The sequence below is a fragment of the Talpa europaea genome (genome assembly GCF_964194135.1).
Source record: "Talpa europaea genome assembly, chromosome: 4".
NCBI classification, from domain to species: Eukaryota; Metazoa; Chordata; class Mammalia; order Eulipotyphla; family Talpidae; genus Talpa; species Talpa europaea.
Window position 1 is genome coordinate 113,833,663 of NC_140070.1, and position 16,329 is coordinate 113,849,991.

At 43.2% G+C, this 16,329-nt stretch overlaps 1 protein-coding gene across 1 annotated transcript in view; it reads left to right on the forward strand.

The window, feature by feature from the left end:
- The window catches only part of MASP1 (MBL associated serine protease 1), a gene marked incomplete at both ends in the record, with an annotated part of 97,639 nt that overhangs the window by 50,202 nt on the left and 31,108 nt on the right, over positions 1 to 16,329 (forward strand). Inside the window, 2 exons of the mRNA XM_084232702.1 lie at positions 12,216 to 12,393; positions 14,000 to 14,131. Coding sequence (XP_084088828.1) covers positions 12,216 to 12,393; positions 14,000 to 14,131 — 310 coding nt within the window. The remainder of the gene's footprint in view (positions 1 to 12,215; positions 12,394 to 13,999; positions 14,132 to 16,329) is intronic.

The window sequence follows — 16,329 nt, forward strand, 5'->3', positions numbered from 1 at the left end:
ATACAGAGATTGAGTGTTCCAGTCTCCATAGCAAGGTCAGGTTTCCATTCTGGCCTTCTAACTCCCTATGCCATGCTTCTGTGTCCCCATTTGGCCCTTCACAGAACAGGTTTTCTTCTGAAAGTGACTTTGATAGATGTCTTTATCAAGGAGTAATGTCTTATCACTAAGATATCACTCCCTATGGAGGTCCCTGGAGGGAACTTAAAGGGTCCTTGTTGTCTATCTTTTGTTTCAAAGAATCTTTCCTTTATCCTAACTTGATTTTTTTTTAAGATTTATTTATTTATGCATACAAGAACTGGAGTACAGGCCAGAGGTAGGGGTGGGGGTGGGGGGGAGGTGAGAGGATTCACCAGAGACAGAGTGGAGAGCAGAACAGGGGGATTGACTTCTGAGGGGAGCAGCGGGTAAGACAGGAGCAGTCTGCTGCACCATGTGGGTAGTCCCTGGTCAGGGATCTTACTGGTGCTGCAGAGGCAGCGGCTAGCTTCATAGTGCTGTGCTTAACCCCTTGCACCACCAGGAAGGCCCCCTTTATCCTAACTCGAGGAGGGAAAATATTTCACAAAAATAATAGGAAGTGGAAGCTAAACTATGAAGCTTGGGAAGGCACTCAATTTATCTGTCTGTGGTGTGCAAACTTGAATGATGAACTCAAGGTCATTCACTCTACTGTCAGCCCCACGTGCTCTAGGCCCATGGCTGGGTCTTATTCCAGCAGCAAGCATACTTCTTGGCAGTGTACTGAAAGGAAAGGGCAAGTCACCTCTGCTCTGTGCCTCAGTTTCCTCATCTGCACAATGAGGAAATTGGATTATCTGACCTCTCTGAGCTCTCCCACTTCTGATGGTCTACAACTCCCTTTGCAGCGCTCCTTTCCCCAGGGCTCCTTGGACCAGTTGCATCCTTGTGAGGAATTGGGGGTTAAGTCTTCCTGAGGTCCAGCTTCCAAGCTGCCTCTGCTGACCCCGCTCCTAATTTCCCTGAACATTTTGTGTTTACTTAGGCCGTGTCCTCGACCTTCAGACTGTGACTGACTCCAGCCACAGCAACAGCTCTGTTCATTCTCTGGGAGTGGACAGAGGCCTTGGCCCCTGAAGGAAAAGAGAAATGGATAAATATTTCTCATGAACTTTAATTGTAGTTCCCAGAACAATCCCTCCAGTTAGAGACACCAGGTCCCAAACAGCAATTCGAGCTGATTCAGAATACAGAAATGAAAATGAGCTTCAGAAAAGTGTGACAAAAGCAAATTTTATGCAAGAAGTACAAATAGCATGGCTAGGAGTGAATAAAGCAGAAGGAAGTTCCCAGAACCAGGGTAGAGAATGTGGTTGAGTGTGAATGAGTGTGAGGTATAGCACTGCAGAGTGTGGATCCACTTTGGTGTGCTCAGAAAGGACAGGAGAGGCATTCCTGTATTCATGCTCAATTTAACATTCATTTCCACTATAGTGAGAATATTTCAAGTTCGATATATACCAATTATATTTAAATGAACATTCACTTATTCAACTTATTCAAATAGGCAGCATTATTCATCGAATGCCAATTATTTATTAGAGCTTGGGGTACAGCAACAATTAACACAAACAGAAATCCCTGCCAGCAGTGTGCTTACATTACACTGGGGAAAACAGACAAAAAACACTAAATATAAATCATAAGCAAATTATAGAGTAATAAGGTGATGGGTATAGAAATGAAACAGAGCAGGGTAAAACATGTCTATTTGTATCAGGGTTGGGGAGTATAACTTAAATATGTTAGTCAGGGTAGTTCTCATTTAGAGAAGGACATGTGAGCAATGACTTGAAATACATGAGAAAGTTAGCTGTGTGGTCTCTGGAGGAAAACCAGCAACACAGCCAGTGCAAAGGCCCAAAGGTGGGCAAGTGCCTGGGGTGTTTAAACAACCACAGGAGGAAGGTGGACATGGCCATTTGACTGCAATGAGAGGTCCAGAGATGGGAGAGTAAGACAGAGAGGAGCAGGTCCAGGTAGGGGGCAAGAAAGTTGCTGCCAGACCCCGGGGACTGGGCAACGTTTGCTAATGCTGATAGGCAGTGTGGCAGGATTCACGGGCTGCTTTCATTTGCTTGCCTGGCCCTTAGAGGACAGTGTGTTTATGAAAAAAAAAGACTAAAGACAGAAGTGTGCTAGTCAATGATGAACAACAGGATCTGGGCTGGGGTGTACCGGGAAGAAGGGTAGAATAGAGGTCACACCATTTACCACTCAGCTGTACTAGACACTAATGATCTCAACATGGATAAAAGTAAAATGCTAAATTAGTTAGGAGGTGATGAGTTTTCTAGAATTTGCTTTTAATATAATTTATTTAATTGTAAGTTTATGAAACAATTTTTAATGACAGCTGTGTATAACAACAGGGTGGTAAAATCCTTGAAAAGTTGGCAAATAGGCCTTTTAAGCTGGTCTAAGCTCATGCTTGGGGAGGTGAAGTGGCTCAGGACAGCTGAGTGGGGGAGAGGTGACAGACCCTGCCATTTTTCCTCTATTCCAGCACCCTCCTAGAATTTCCAGGGGAAGAGTTAAGGATGTGTATTGGGGCTGGGGAGAGGCTCCTGGGCAGAGCAGAGGAAGGCCCCAGCACCACATTCCTGGAAGCAGCCTGTATGGCCTCTCTTCTCAACACACCACTTCCCTAATCACTGTTCTCACCGCCTAGCCTGGCCACCTCCGCAGCCCCAACTCCCCCTCCAGTCTTAGCACACCTTCAGCTGGGCTGCCCAGCCGCAGAAAAACACAGCAAGGCTTTGTTTTTTTTAGTCCAGAACTGTTAGGGGCCCAGCCTCCCAGTCCCCAAGGGGATTTGCATGTGAATGAAAGAAGGGGTGGGGTGGGGAGTCATTCTCCAGCCAAGGAGAGTGAATCCTTCCCCCGTCTTCATTCCCAGTCACCATTCCCAAGTGCTCCCAGCCCCACCCCCACAGCCAGCCCCAGCCTGCTGGGATGGTGGGCACTGCCAGTTTCCCACCTGCGGGATGCCTATTTCCCAGGCTCTCAGAGACCCTCCCAGCCAGTTTTCTTTTCCCTGTGTTCCTGCTGCCTAGAGACCATCCCTGTTTCTGTTCAGAGCCCTCGCTAGGGCACAAGGGCAGTCCTTCCAGGAACAGTGGGACTCCTGGACTTTAAGGACCTGCCAGCTGCTTTTTAGGCCCCCACATTGTTAATGACCCCAGCTTTATATATACAAGTATATAAAGGGGCTCATCCAACTCTGTTATGAGGTTTTCACTCTGATTAGCAAATAAGTAAAAACACTCTTCTGGAATATCAGTACACCCGAGCGCTGACCTTGACTCTGCCATTACCTGACTCGGACTTTTAACCAGTTACTTCACTTTCCTGAGCCTCAGTTCCCCCATCTAAGAAAAGAAAGAGATAAATTCGATGGTTTGGTGTCCTCCCCATCTCTGACCTTCTATGGGTCTCTGATTCCAATTACTGAACCAGGGCTGGAAGTGAGTACATCTGAATTTTTTCTGCTATTTTTTGGCTATGTGGTGTTGGGAGCTCATGTCACCTCTCTGGACCCAGAATTGTGAATGTCTGCTTAATGCATATTTAGTATAGGACTGACAACAGAGGCAAGTAAGATTTAAAAGGTGAAAATACCCAGTTACCCAGTCAACTGGAAAGTTCCATGGGGAGAGGGGGAGGGGGTTACTTCTACTCTTACCATTACTGCTACTGTTATAGGACAGGGAGAGGGGCAGCCCAAACCCCGCAAACCTGCCTATTCTAAATGGGTTCTGCCATCCGCCGCATCAACACAAAACATAGGAGACTTTAATGGGAAGGAACTTTAATAAAACTAGGAAACAATACAGGTAAGGCAAAGAGTCTAGTTTCTAAATGAAGCACCCAAAGTTACCCATCCCCTCATGGGTAAAAGTCCATCCATATGGGAATGGTGCAGAGCAAGGCCCCAAAGCCTGCCACAAGTCTAAAGCATCTTCCAGTGGGGACCCACAGAAAAGGGTCAGAAACAACCAGACAGGCCCGGCAGGAAAAGAGCAAAATCAACATCAAGATAAAAGCTGCCATTGTCTCCTCCCCACGGGTCTCATCCACATCTGTGTCACCCCATCCATGACCAAAAGACAAGCGCAGTTTCTTCACGTGTCTCTAGGCTCCATGTGCCTCCTCCAGGTCTCCTGGCTCCATCCTGCTCCTTCCTTCCTCAGTCTCTTCTGCAGCTTCTTCTCTCCCTGCTCAGCTCCACCCTCCCTTGGGTGGGGCAGGGAACCTCCCCCTTTCCTGGGGACCACCCTGTTGCACTACTACTATAGCTATTAATGCAATGATGATGATGATGATGATGATGATTTTATGAGCAAAGGACTTGAACCAGGACTGAAACATTAATGTCCAGCCCCTCTCAAATAAAGCCAACTTGAGCCTTAGACCCATCCCACTACTGTGCTATTTTTACTTACCTGCTTTTCAAAAGTTTCTGAAAAATAACACCTCCCCCCAATACCCCCCCCCCCCCCACACACACACATGCTTTCTTTTCCTAGTTCCAGGTTCTTGTCTGGTGTCTGGTGCCTATAACTTGCTCCTTCTCATGATCTTTAGCTCCAATTTAGAGAACTTGTGGTGAGGGAGAACTTTGGAGCACAGAGCACACACCTAATGAGACAGGAGTCCTGGGTCCCGAGCTGTCACTGAGTCATTCACCTAAATTCACACATCTTAGAGAAATCCTTTGACACAGGAAAATGCAGAAGTTCTTAGACTTAATTCTATTGTCTCATGCATGGAAGAACTAGTGATCCCTGATATAACTGTAAAATAAGAATAATATCATTTTCAAGTCTCCCACCTCCCAGACTGCTAGGGCATTTGTAAAATGCAAAGAATCAAATCAAAGAACCTGCCACCTGACAAATGAGGAGATGGGCTGCAAGGGAGCCATCAGCCTGGAATCTGGTTAATGCCTTTGGTGAGATTAGAAATGAAGCTGTGAAACCTGGAAACAAGAGGTATCCAGGGACAGATTCAGATTCTTAATTCTTCATCAAACCTAGGGAACCTTTAATTGGGAGTCCAGAAAGGTGTCATCTCAGTTGGCAGGTTGGAAATCAGTGGTCCTGTTTTTTCTCACCAACTTCCTAAGTGCCAGGAACCTTTCTAAAAATTTACATGTATTAACTCATATGTTCACAACAGTACTGTAATATGTGTTATTAATTTCACTAATTTACAGATGAGAACACACACATATACACACACAGAGTAAATATTGGCTTTCTAGGGGCTACCATAACAAATTACTATAGGTAGTTGGCTTAAAACAACAGAAACTTATTGTCCCACAGTTCTGGTGGTTAGAAGTCTGAAAACAAAGTGTTGGCGGGTCTCTAGAGGATACTCTGAAGCTGAAAAGGCTCTAGATAAGAGCCCTTCCTTCCTCTAAAAGCTCTAGAGAAGAACCCTTCCTTCATCCTGGTAGCTTTCTGGTAGTTATAGGCAATTCCTGACATTCTATAGAATGTGGCAACGTATCTCCAGTCTCTGCCTCTGGTTTCACACTTCCGTGTGGGTCTCTGTGAGAAAATATTCCTCTTCTACAAGAACACCAGTCATTGGCTTAGGGTTCATTCTTATCCAATATGATGTCATCTTAACTTGATTATATCTACCAAGACCTATTTCCATGTAAGGTCCCCATTCAGTGATACTAGAGGTTAGGACTTGAACATCTCTTCAGAGGAGTTGGGGCGGGGGGCAGGGAGAGGAGCACAATTTAACCTCCAACACAGAGAGCTTACGGAATTTTCCTAAACTTCTAATCATTGGTGAAGACTCATGTTGAAAGAGATTTAGTCTCAGTAAGGGGTAATAGCCAAATAAATAAAAAACTTAAAATATCTGAACGCAATTCAGCTGAATCTCTTAAGAATAAAAAAAAAGGGAAAAAGATGTTCTTATTGCAAACCTCCTTAAATTCCAAATTCCCCCTTTCTCTCTCCATTGTTCCCCTAAATTCTACCTGAACTCCAGAGAAAGAAACTCTTCCATCTCCCCTCATCCATTTACCATAAACCCCATCCACTAACTTACTCTTGAGCTTCATAACTGCAAAAACTTTTCCTTGATGTGAGGCCCTGCCTGCTAGACACCCCCATAGGTGAATTTTAATTATTCTGAGTTTCTTAATTGTGCTTCAGAATTTTCTCACCATATTGTTGGGTAGAAATAAAGCAGAGAGGGCCTCCCCGGTGGCGCAGAGGTTGAGCGCTGGGTTGCAAAGCTGCCCATGGCCTCTGCAGCGCCGGTTCGATCCCGGGCTGCTCCCCGGCCACCAGAGGAGGGTCCCACATGGCGTGCAGACCTCTCCTGCCGCCCGCTGCTCCCCTCAGCAGTGGACTTCGGTCCTTCTGCCTGCTCTGCTCCCCGCTCTGGCTCTGGTGAATTCTCTCACCCTCCCGCGCTTCTGACTGTACCCAGTGCATGTATAAACAAAACAAACAAACAAACAAATAAATAAATAAATAAATAAAACATGCCTCTATTAAAAATAAAATAAAATAAAGATTTATTAAAAAAATAAATAAAGCAGAGATTCTCATCTCCTTTTCAGCTCTGTTGGGATCCAAAGTCTAGAGCAAATGAGAGGGGTGCAGTGCATGAGCCATCCCTGACCAAGACCACTGAGGAAGGGGAGAGAGAATTAGGAGGTGTGAGAGAAGGCAGGACTGGAAGCCAACCTGGAACCTCCAGACTGGCTTAATTGCCCCTCCTGTGTTTCCCTTTGTTGACTTGAACTGACTGATTTTACACCATTGGGTGGAAGTTAGAGAAAACTAGCTAAAGCCCAAGTTTCTTTAAAATAATTTCAAAACATTAAAATGTAAGGGAAATAAAAATTAGTTTCATCGTAGTTCCATGGTTAACAGTTGGCTTTAATTCATATCCCTTTTTATTTTCAATCCTTAGTTTCAAACATACCTATAAAGTATGTGCATTTTTTCCTTTTTCATTCAATATAACCTACTAAGAATGTTTCTATATTATAGCAAGTTCCCCATTAATTGTGGTTGCCTTTATCTTGGAACTCTATAAAGAAGGAAATTCTAAGAAAGGTAGTTCCCAAATTAACTATGCTGACAACAGGACAGCCCATCATACTTCCTGAATATCTGCCTAAATTTACCCTGAAAACCTCTTCAGGTGCCTAGAGAATACGTCAGAAGACTTGGCAACATTAGGCCCTGTAGGATAAGTCTCCCTTTGCCTCTTTCCTTAAAGGATCCTGAGTGTTATTAGAGAGGCAATTAGGATGCTGCAATTGTTGACCTGGAGCCACTTGCTAGATAATGGCCTTGACCAATTCCTTCAATTATCTGAGTTTCAGGTTTCTCACATAAAACCAAGAGTAGTCACTGCTGAGCTAACTTCTCCAGACATTGTTCTGAGGACCCAGTGGCTAGCGATGCCTTTGTTAAACTCTGGTGAGATGATTTTAGGGACATGTGGAGGGCAGTCATAGCTGGCCTCCACAAAAATCTGGCCAACTTCTTGTTCTGCCTTAGCTTTACCTAAGAAGTTTCTACTGAAATAGAAAATTCTGCTGTTGGGCCTCCCTGGTGGCTCAGGCGGTTGAGCGCAGTGCTATGAAGCTGTCTGCAGCCTCTGCAGCACGGGTTTGATTCCAGCCAGCCAGCGAGAATCCCACATGGTGTGGCAGACCTCTCCAGTCTCGCCCGCTGCTCCCCTCAGCAGTGTGTTTCGTCAGTCTGCCTGTTCTGTTCCCTGCTCTGTCTCTGGTGAATCCTCTCACCCTCCCACGCCTCTGGCCTGTACCCCAGCACTTGTATAAATAAAAAATAAATCTTTAAAAAAAAAAGAAAAGAAAAAGAAACTTCTGCTGTTTCTACTGAAATAGAAAATTCATAGAAAATAAAGACTGATTCTTAGATAGATATCTCTTCCCAGGTTCCTATCTGCAATTGAGCCTCTTTTCTTATATCAGGTGGGGTGTGTGTGTGTGGAGTTTTATACTATGGGTACTGCAGGCCTTCACAGTTCCTTCTTGCTTCTATGAACTCACTATTACCTTCAATGCTCTACCTAATTCTACCTATCTAAATCTGATACATCTTTCAACCCCCAGTACAAGAACATTCTCTCCTTCCTGATGTTTTTTGACTCATCTCAGATGGATGCAATTTTTCCCTTCTTTAAACCCCTGGGGCTTCACATGTGTTAATACAATAGCTATGCCCTAACAATACCCTAACATACACAAAATTCATTACTTATTCTCCTGCTACATTTCACATTCCCAGGGCAGGCAACAAATGAGTGATTTTTGGCATGTTCTTGCTATAGGGGAAATAGAACTTGGTATATAAATATTTGTTTAATTCAGCTGAAAGAAAACAAATGAAAGATATGCAGTGGTGGTGCCCTTAATAACAGGAAGAGACATGGTTGCCCGTAATCAGAAATAGAGAGGGGGCCTCCCTCGTGGCACAGGGGTTAAAGTCTCAGCGCTATCAAGCTATTATCAGCCACTGCAGCCAGAGTTCGATCCCTGGCCAGGGAGATAACCAACATGGCATAGCCGACCTCTCCTATCTCACCTGCTGCTCCCCTCAGCAGTGTATTTCAGTAGTTTTGTCTGTTCTGTTCCCCACTCTGTCTCTGGTGAATCCTCTCACCCCCTGCACCTCTGGCCTACACCGCAGGCTTTGAATGCATAAGTAAATAAATTAATTAAATAAATCTTTTAAAAATCTTTTAAAAAATAAGAAATAGAGAAATGAAGAGTCTGTGATTTTCTAACCAGATTGTTCTCTATTATTATGAATTTTTCATCTTCATTTGATAAACTACTTCCCTCCCTCATGTTAATATGATAATTCTATAAATGGAATAGTCCAAACAGAAGTCTAAGCTCAATCCTATGCCTCAGTCTACTCAGAGGTAAATTATTCTTGTAGAATTTTACATTTCATAGCAGGGGCCACAAATATTAACTACAACCAGTGACCCCTGTGTTTAGATTATGGCTGGAGCTGTCACTGAGCCACATCCTCTCTGAGAGACAGTCCATATACCCAAGATAAGGTGTCAAGAGGCCCTAGAGTCAGAAAAGTTGTTTGGCAAAGTGTCTGTGTCTTTTGTCATGTATTCTCGGAGTTGGTAAGTTCCTTTCTCCAGGGTCAGAATAGTTTTGTTCCAAAAACAAAACTGATACCAGGAAATGCTTGTGGTTATCTCTCCAACTGTGAGCGAGTTACTTCCCATCTCTGTCCCTCCCCCCCGAAAGGGGGGGATTGAAATAACTCTTATATGTCCAGATAGAGCTCTGATATTCCAGAACTCTATTTTGGTCTGGCCGCTGGCTAAATTCCTGGGGCTTCAGGCTACTGACCTTCCCTCCCCTGCTTCTAAAGACAGATGTGGTTCAGATTTTCCCATGGGTCCAGCAGGGCAAGACCTTACCTGATTGCTGGAAGAGGGTGGCTCTGCAGGTGATGACTGTTCATCTGCAATCACAAAAAGATCCTTAAGCCTGAAATTACAATGAGGAAGCTTACTTATCACAGAACTTCATTAGATCTCCCCCAATATAAATTATTTCTGAATAATTTCACTGGAAAGTGTGCATGCTACAGGTACTGTAGTCCCAAGAGACCTTGAGAATGACCAATAACAGGAAGGAAACTTCTGTTTCCAGAAGTGTTCATGCTCAAGGCATGACTATTCATTGGTTATTGATTTTGTATTACATGATTATAGACCACAGACAAGTTCAAGCCCATCAAGCTCTTGAGTAACAATATGTGTTGAAATTCCTGCTCACTGACTTCTCTTCTGATTGGTTTATTTAATGCATGGATATGAAGACTTGTCAGAAAACCAGTAGATTAAAATTAAAGGGGAGCCTAGAACTCACTTAAACCACTGTTTTACCAGCTGGATAAAAAAAGAGCTAGAGAGTGGATCCCCATAAAGCAGCTTATCAAGTGTCAAGAATAGGGCCAGGACTTCCAAATGCCAGGTGCATACACCTGACATTATTCCAAAGCAGAGGTCACAAAGATAATGCATTTCAGTTCATGCTGACACTCACAGAATAATCCTTTTCCCAGACCCTTACTTTAAAACTACTTTGTCTTCTTTTTACTAAATTCTAACAAAAGTACCTTAACTGGTTTCTATTTTACAACATATTTAAGTTAATAGGCTGACATAAAGACAGGAAATAAAGTGTTACACAGAGAATACCTACAAATTGCCAAGGCATTATATTTGGGAGATGTTCAATGCAGGATGAGCAATACCACACAACCAACATCCTCAAGATGGTCGAAGTTCATATCCCTTTCCCTGGATAACCAAGAAATATTAGCATGATTTACCCCAAAGAGCAGGGATTTGTAGAAAGCAATTTTAAAGCATTACACCTAAAAAAAAAAAACCAAAAAAACAAACAAACAAAAAAACCCTTTTACTTATAGGTAGATGAAACTTCAGCTATCTGGAAAACTCAACTAACCAAAATCAGCCAGCTGTGATATTCAAGGAAGTGACATTTCAGCTGGGTGTAGATAGGCGTGTTCTACAGAAATAAGCTGGTGTGAGTTCGGCTAGTATCTGCAGACAAGAGGAATAAATAACAAAGCCATGATCTCATCTTCTGTTTACACTTCAGTTTCCAAAGTTAGTGATTAATTGTCCTTGTATTTTGTTGCCAGGGCAAATTGTTTTTCTTTAAAACTCCCACTTATTTTAAATAAATAAATCATTAGTTTCAAAACAGAAGTGTCAAATGTCAAGATACTTCTGACATACTAAGCTAATGAACAAAACAGTGAATTCATTAGAAGCTACTACAGATAGGCTTTGAGAACTTCCCATTAATGGTTTTGAAAGGCAGCAGAAATCATTCTTCTTGGTAAGAGATTTTCTCATGCATCTGGGTTAAAATATCACCAGAGGGCTGCAAACACAAATACCAGCTTAAAGCAATCAAGCTAGGTGTAAGATAATAAAATAGCCAGTAGCTCACATATTGGTTATCAAATAAATATACCAACCAGCTTCATCTTGTGCTTCCCAAACCAAACTCACACAAAATAATCTATAGACAACCATTTATATCTTTGCTTTGGTCTTTGAATTTACACAGGCCATTTTTGCTCTTCCAATGTAGGGAATTCTTTTAGCAACTCTGCAATTTTGCATTGAGTTTTAACACAAACACACAGAAAATTATTTCTGCATGATTTTAGCAGTTTCTGAATCAAGACTACCTATTCAATATAGTCCTGATTATATGTTCCTGGACTTCCTTGTTCAAAAGTTTTCATTGTCTTCCTTTAATCACAGAACTAAGAATCAGTTCTTGTTATTAAGGCACTCAAGGTCAATCATAATCTAGTTTCAACCTATGCTTCTTTAGTACATCTCCTGCTACAATCCCCAAAGACTCCCTGCTTTCTCACTGTCCCATAATGGGTCTTGCACTTTTAGCCCTTGATAACAAATATTTATTGGGTAACTGCTATGAGCCAGGTCCTGTTCTGTGCCCTAAAGACATGTCTATAAACAAAACAAAGTCTCACTCTCCTGCAGCTTACATTCTAATGGGAATTTCCACCTCCTCTGAGTATATCCCCACAACTACGTTCCTGCCAAAGCACCTTTCACACAGGCTAAACTGTGTATGTCCATTTCCCTGTCTCTGAATACTGCCTCCTTGTGCACTATGCCTTGTTCACTTCTCATCACCCCCATTCCATGTCTTGATCAACAGCTGCGTATACTGAAACTCAGTGTATTACTTTTGTTGTATATAACATTTATTTTCTTTGCAAATGTAGTCAATTCCTACAAAATATGGAATATATATAATCTATCTGTGAAGTTGTCTAACTTTTTAGAATTTTACCATAGAATTATTTTCAACAAATAAGTCATTTGGTTGTTAACAGAAATGACAAATGTCAGGCTTCTTCGATGGACCTAAACAAGATAAATGAACTAGTTAATTAACCAATAAGGCAACTTTCCTCAAATCTCAGATTCCCTGTTCCCCTTTCTCAGGGTTTTCCCAGTTTCCTGGTCATCTCATGGCTAACCTCTTTTTCTTTTCTCCTGGACACCATCAGAGAAACTAATCTGGGAAACTGCTCATCTCCTTCCCTTTCTTTTTGACCCCAAAGGTAGAAACTGAAGACCAGGTTCTGGCAACCTTCTGTGGCAAGGAGGCCACGGACACAGAGCAGACCCCAGGCCAGGAAGTTGTCCTCTCCCCTGGTGCCTTTATGTCTGTCACTTTCCGATCAGATTTCTCCAATGAGGAGCGATTCACAGGCTTTGATGCCCACTACATGGCTGTGGGTAAGTTGGGCGACGGGGTAGCTCATCCCCACCTGTCTCTTTCATCTATAAAAATTAAAATTGCCTTGTGCTCTCTTCTTCATAGTGAAAACCTGTGTGCTCACCACATAATTTTGCCATTAATCTCTTATTGCATTTGCTCACTCATAATTATACAGCTATCCGTCATCTATTCCTTACCTCTTCTTTTTTTGATGCATTTCAAAGTAAATTGCAGACATCAGTACACTGCTTCTTAAATATTTTAGTGTGCACATCACTTCGTAAAGTTCAGTGTCTGTTCACATTTTAATGTAATTTTGCATACAATGAAATGTGTAAATCTTACACACATTTGTTTTGAGAAAGTTATGTTTATGTGTAACCCAAACTCTTATGTCGAACTTTACCAAAAACCTAGAAAGTTTCTTCCTGTTCCTTCCTAGTTGAATCTTACTCTCATCTCCATTAAAGGAAATGACAATTATGATTTTTTTTCTACCACAGATTAGTTTTGCTTCTACTTTCCACCATAGATTTGTTTTGCCTCTACTAAAACTTCGTATAAATGACCACACAAAGAATATATTTCAGTGGAGAAGATTCTTTTACTCAACCTAAGGTTTGGGAGATCCAGATATGTTGTAATACATCTATGATTTGTTCCTTTTCCTGGAAGAGCAATTTTGCACTGTATGACTATACTACAATTTGTTTATTCTCCCATTGATGGATGTGTGGGCTCTAACTACTCTCTCACTAATCAAGTTTCTACGAACTCTCACATATTTTTGTGAATATATGTTTTCACTTCTACTGGGTTAAAATCTAGGAGCTGAATTACTGGTAAGTACATGTTAAGGTTTATGAAAATGCCAGACCTTTTCCAAAGTGCTTCTACCATTTTATATACTCTGCGAGAGCTCTGCCTGTCCCATAGCCCCACCAATATATGGTGCTGTCAATTTTTACATTTTTAACTACTCTGGTGGGCATATAGTGGTACCTCATTATAGTTTTAATTTGCATTTCCCTGTAACTAGTCATGTTGAGTATCTTTTCATGTGCTTGTTGGTCATTCAAATTTCTTTTTTGGGAAATATCTGTTCGAATTTTTTAATGGGGTTGAGAACATACATCTTTTTATCTTTATATTTCCAAGGCCTAGGACAGGGCTTGACCCAAATTAGGGACTTAGAAAGAGAGAGGCAGCAAGGAGGAGTTAAGAGCCTATGCTCTGGAGCTAGTCCTTGGATTTACATGGTAACTCCAACGCTTACACCCTGCGTGACTTGGAGGAAGTCCTTTAATGCCTCTAAGTTAGCTTCATTGCCTGTAGAATGGGAATGATTAAGGTCCTGCTTGCTGTTATTCTAACTTCAGAGGCTACCACATCACCAAGAGTCAGGTTGCCTGGGTTTGAACCTAATGTTCTCTGTGACCATGGGTAAATTACCCACCTCCTCTGAGTTGCAGTTTCCTCATTTGTAAGTGGAGATAATGGCGACTTCTAAGGTTTGCGTGAGAAGTAACAAGGAACTGCGTGCACCTCCCAGCACAGTGAGCATGTCCGCAGAGCAGTCAGCACTGGCTGACTGACTGACTGAGGAGCTCTACTGCCCTGCAGATGTGGACGAATGCACGGAGCAGGAGGACGAGGAGCTGGCCTGCGACCATTACTGCCACAACTACATCGGGGGCTACTACTGCTCCTGCCGCTTTGGCTACATCCTCCACACCGACAACAGGACCTGCCGAGGTAGGACCTGGAGTGGGGCTCCGCATGTGACCCTTCAGCACCATATTTCCCAGAAAGATTAGGGGAGGCTCAAAGGAAGGACAAATGTGCAATAGGAATAACATAAAGTGAAGTCAGATAGCTGTGCCTCCAAAACCACGTGGATGAAGATGCTGAAATGCCCACCAGCATCTGATTCTCAAAGGACCACATTTGAGAAGCCCTAGCTTCCAGGCCACCTTTCTTCCTGGGCAGCCAGATATTTCTGCTCTGGAGTCCCTCTGGCCTCTGCTACTGTAAGTAATAGGCCGAGCCAATGACATGGAAAACCTGGTTTCTCACTCCTCTTCCCCAGAGCCATGAAGTCAGAGATAGTTTCTTTTCCTCTTTTCTTCCATGGCCTCTTAGGTTCTTCTGTGATAGAAGAACTACAGCTCAGGGTCTCCCTGGTGGCCTAGGGGTTAAGTCTCAACGCTATCACTGTGATTGACTGAGTTCCATCCCTGGCCAGAGAGGTGACCCACATGGCACAGCAGACCTCTCCTGTCTCGCCCGCTGCTCCCCTCAGCAGTGTATTTCAGTCAGTCTGCCTGTTCTGCTCCCCACTCTGTCTCTGGTGAATCCTCTCACCCCTTGCAACTCTGACCTACATCCCCCGTTCTTCTATGCAAAGAAAATAGAAATATTAAATTTTTTGTTAAAAATAAAGAAAAAAAAGAACTACAGTTCAAAGGAGAGAAGCGGGAGGCAGGAGGCTAAGACAGAGAGCACCGGGGGTGGGGTGGGGGGGGACTCATTCCTTCTCTCTGCTTTCATCTCTCACCAATGTGCCTACTTTCCTGCCTTCTCAGGGTGGGGTCAGGGATGGAGAAATAGAAGGATTCACCTAACTTTCCATGAGAAGCTCCCGTGAGTGGGGTCATAGCCACATAAGCCAATGGTGAGATGGAGCGATGCTTTGCAGGACGAGTGACACAGCACAGCCAGACTTGTGTTGCCTGGAAACAAACATGGCAAACACTTCCCAGAGACAGTGATCCTTGACAGAAATGAGAGAAAAAGGAAAAGGGGTGCATTCCGGCAGGGGAACAGCTCCTGCAGACATTCAGAGGCACGATGGATATGGAATGCCTGGGAATTAGCAGGAGCTTAGCTTGACTGCAGAGTGAGGATCTGTGTTTTAGAAAGATCACTTGGAAGCTGGATGAAGGATCTTGGGCAGAGGACAAGGTTGAAAGCAAGAATTCTTTTCTTTCCTTCTTCAATAACTTCTGCTCACTTCCGAATAAAACCCCTATATGACCCATCAGTGTAAAGCAGCCACACACAGGCGTTTTCTGGAAGCAGGTGTTATTTCCTATGCTTTTTATTCGGTAAATATTTATTGAATATCTACTAAGGTTAATTATGATCTTAACTCTAGCTTAAGAGCAAGCAAGTTTCTCAATCTCTTTTTATTATCATGTATGTCCCGAGGAACCTTCTTAAGCATTATCTTTCTAATTACCCCAATCATGGATTTTTACTGCTGCAGATATGCTGTGAATAGGCCTATGTAGTGTATGTCTGCCTGCGTGTTCAAGCAAAAAGAGTAACACTCTTCTCCCAGAGAACCACTTTTAGTCCCCTTGGGTGATGTCACCCACGCAAGCATGCTGGAGCTGGGATAGAAAATTAAAACTTGGGGATTCAAAAAACCTCTATCTAAACCTCCTTCTGCAGCTCATAGTTTTGAGACTCCAAGTTAGTCACCCCCTCTCCAGAGCCACAAATCTCTCATGTGCAAATGAGCACAATGAACAACAACTTAAAAAGGACTGACAACCCAGATCTAGGATGGGACAGCTCAGGATGACGGTTCAGTGGAAAATAAAGGGATATTGGTGAAGCTCATCCCTGACCAGGACCGCAGGACCCTGGACTCTTCTTGGCTGAGGAAAATGCAGTAGGAAACAAAGCAGAATCCTCAGACTCATGTAATATAGTCTAGTGGGGGCAAGAATATCCACAAACTAATGTGTTACAGCATGTTCAGTGGTGGTCAGTGTCAGGAAAAACAGAAAGCCAGACCAGAGAGAGTGCGTTTGTGAGGGTCTGTGTGAGTCGAGGGTCAGGGAAGGCTTTGCACAGAGACCCAGTGGAGCTCTGGACTGAAGAGTAAGCAAAAAAATGGGGTCCAGGGCATCCCTGGTGGCGCAGCAGTTGAGCACTGGGCTGTG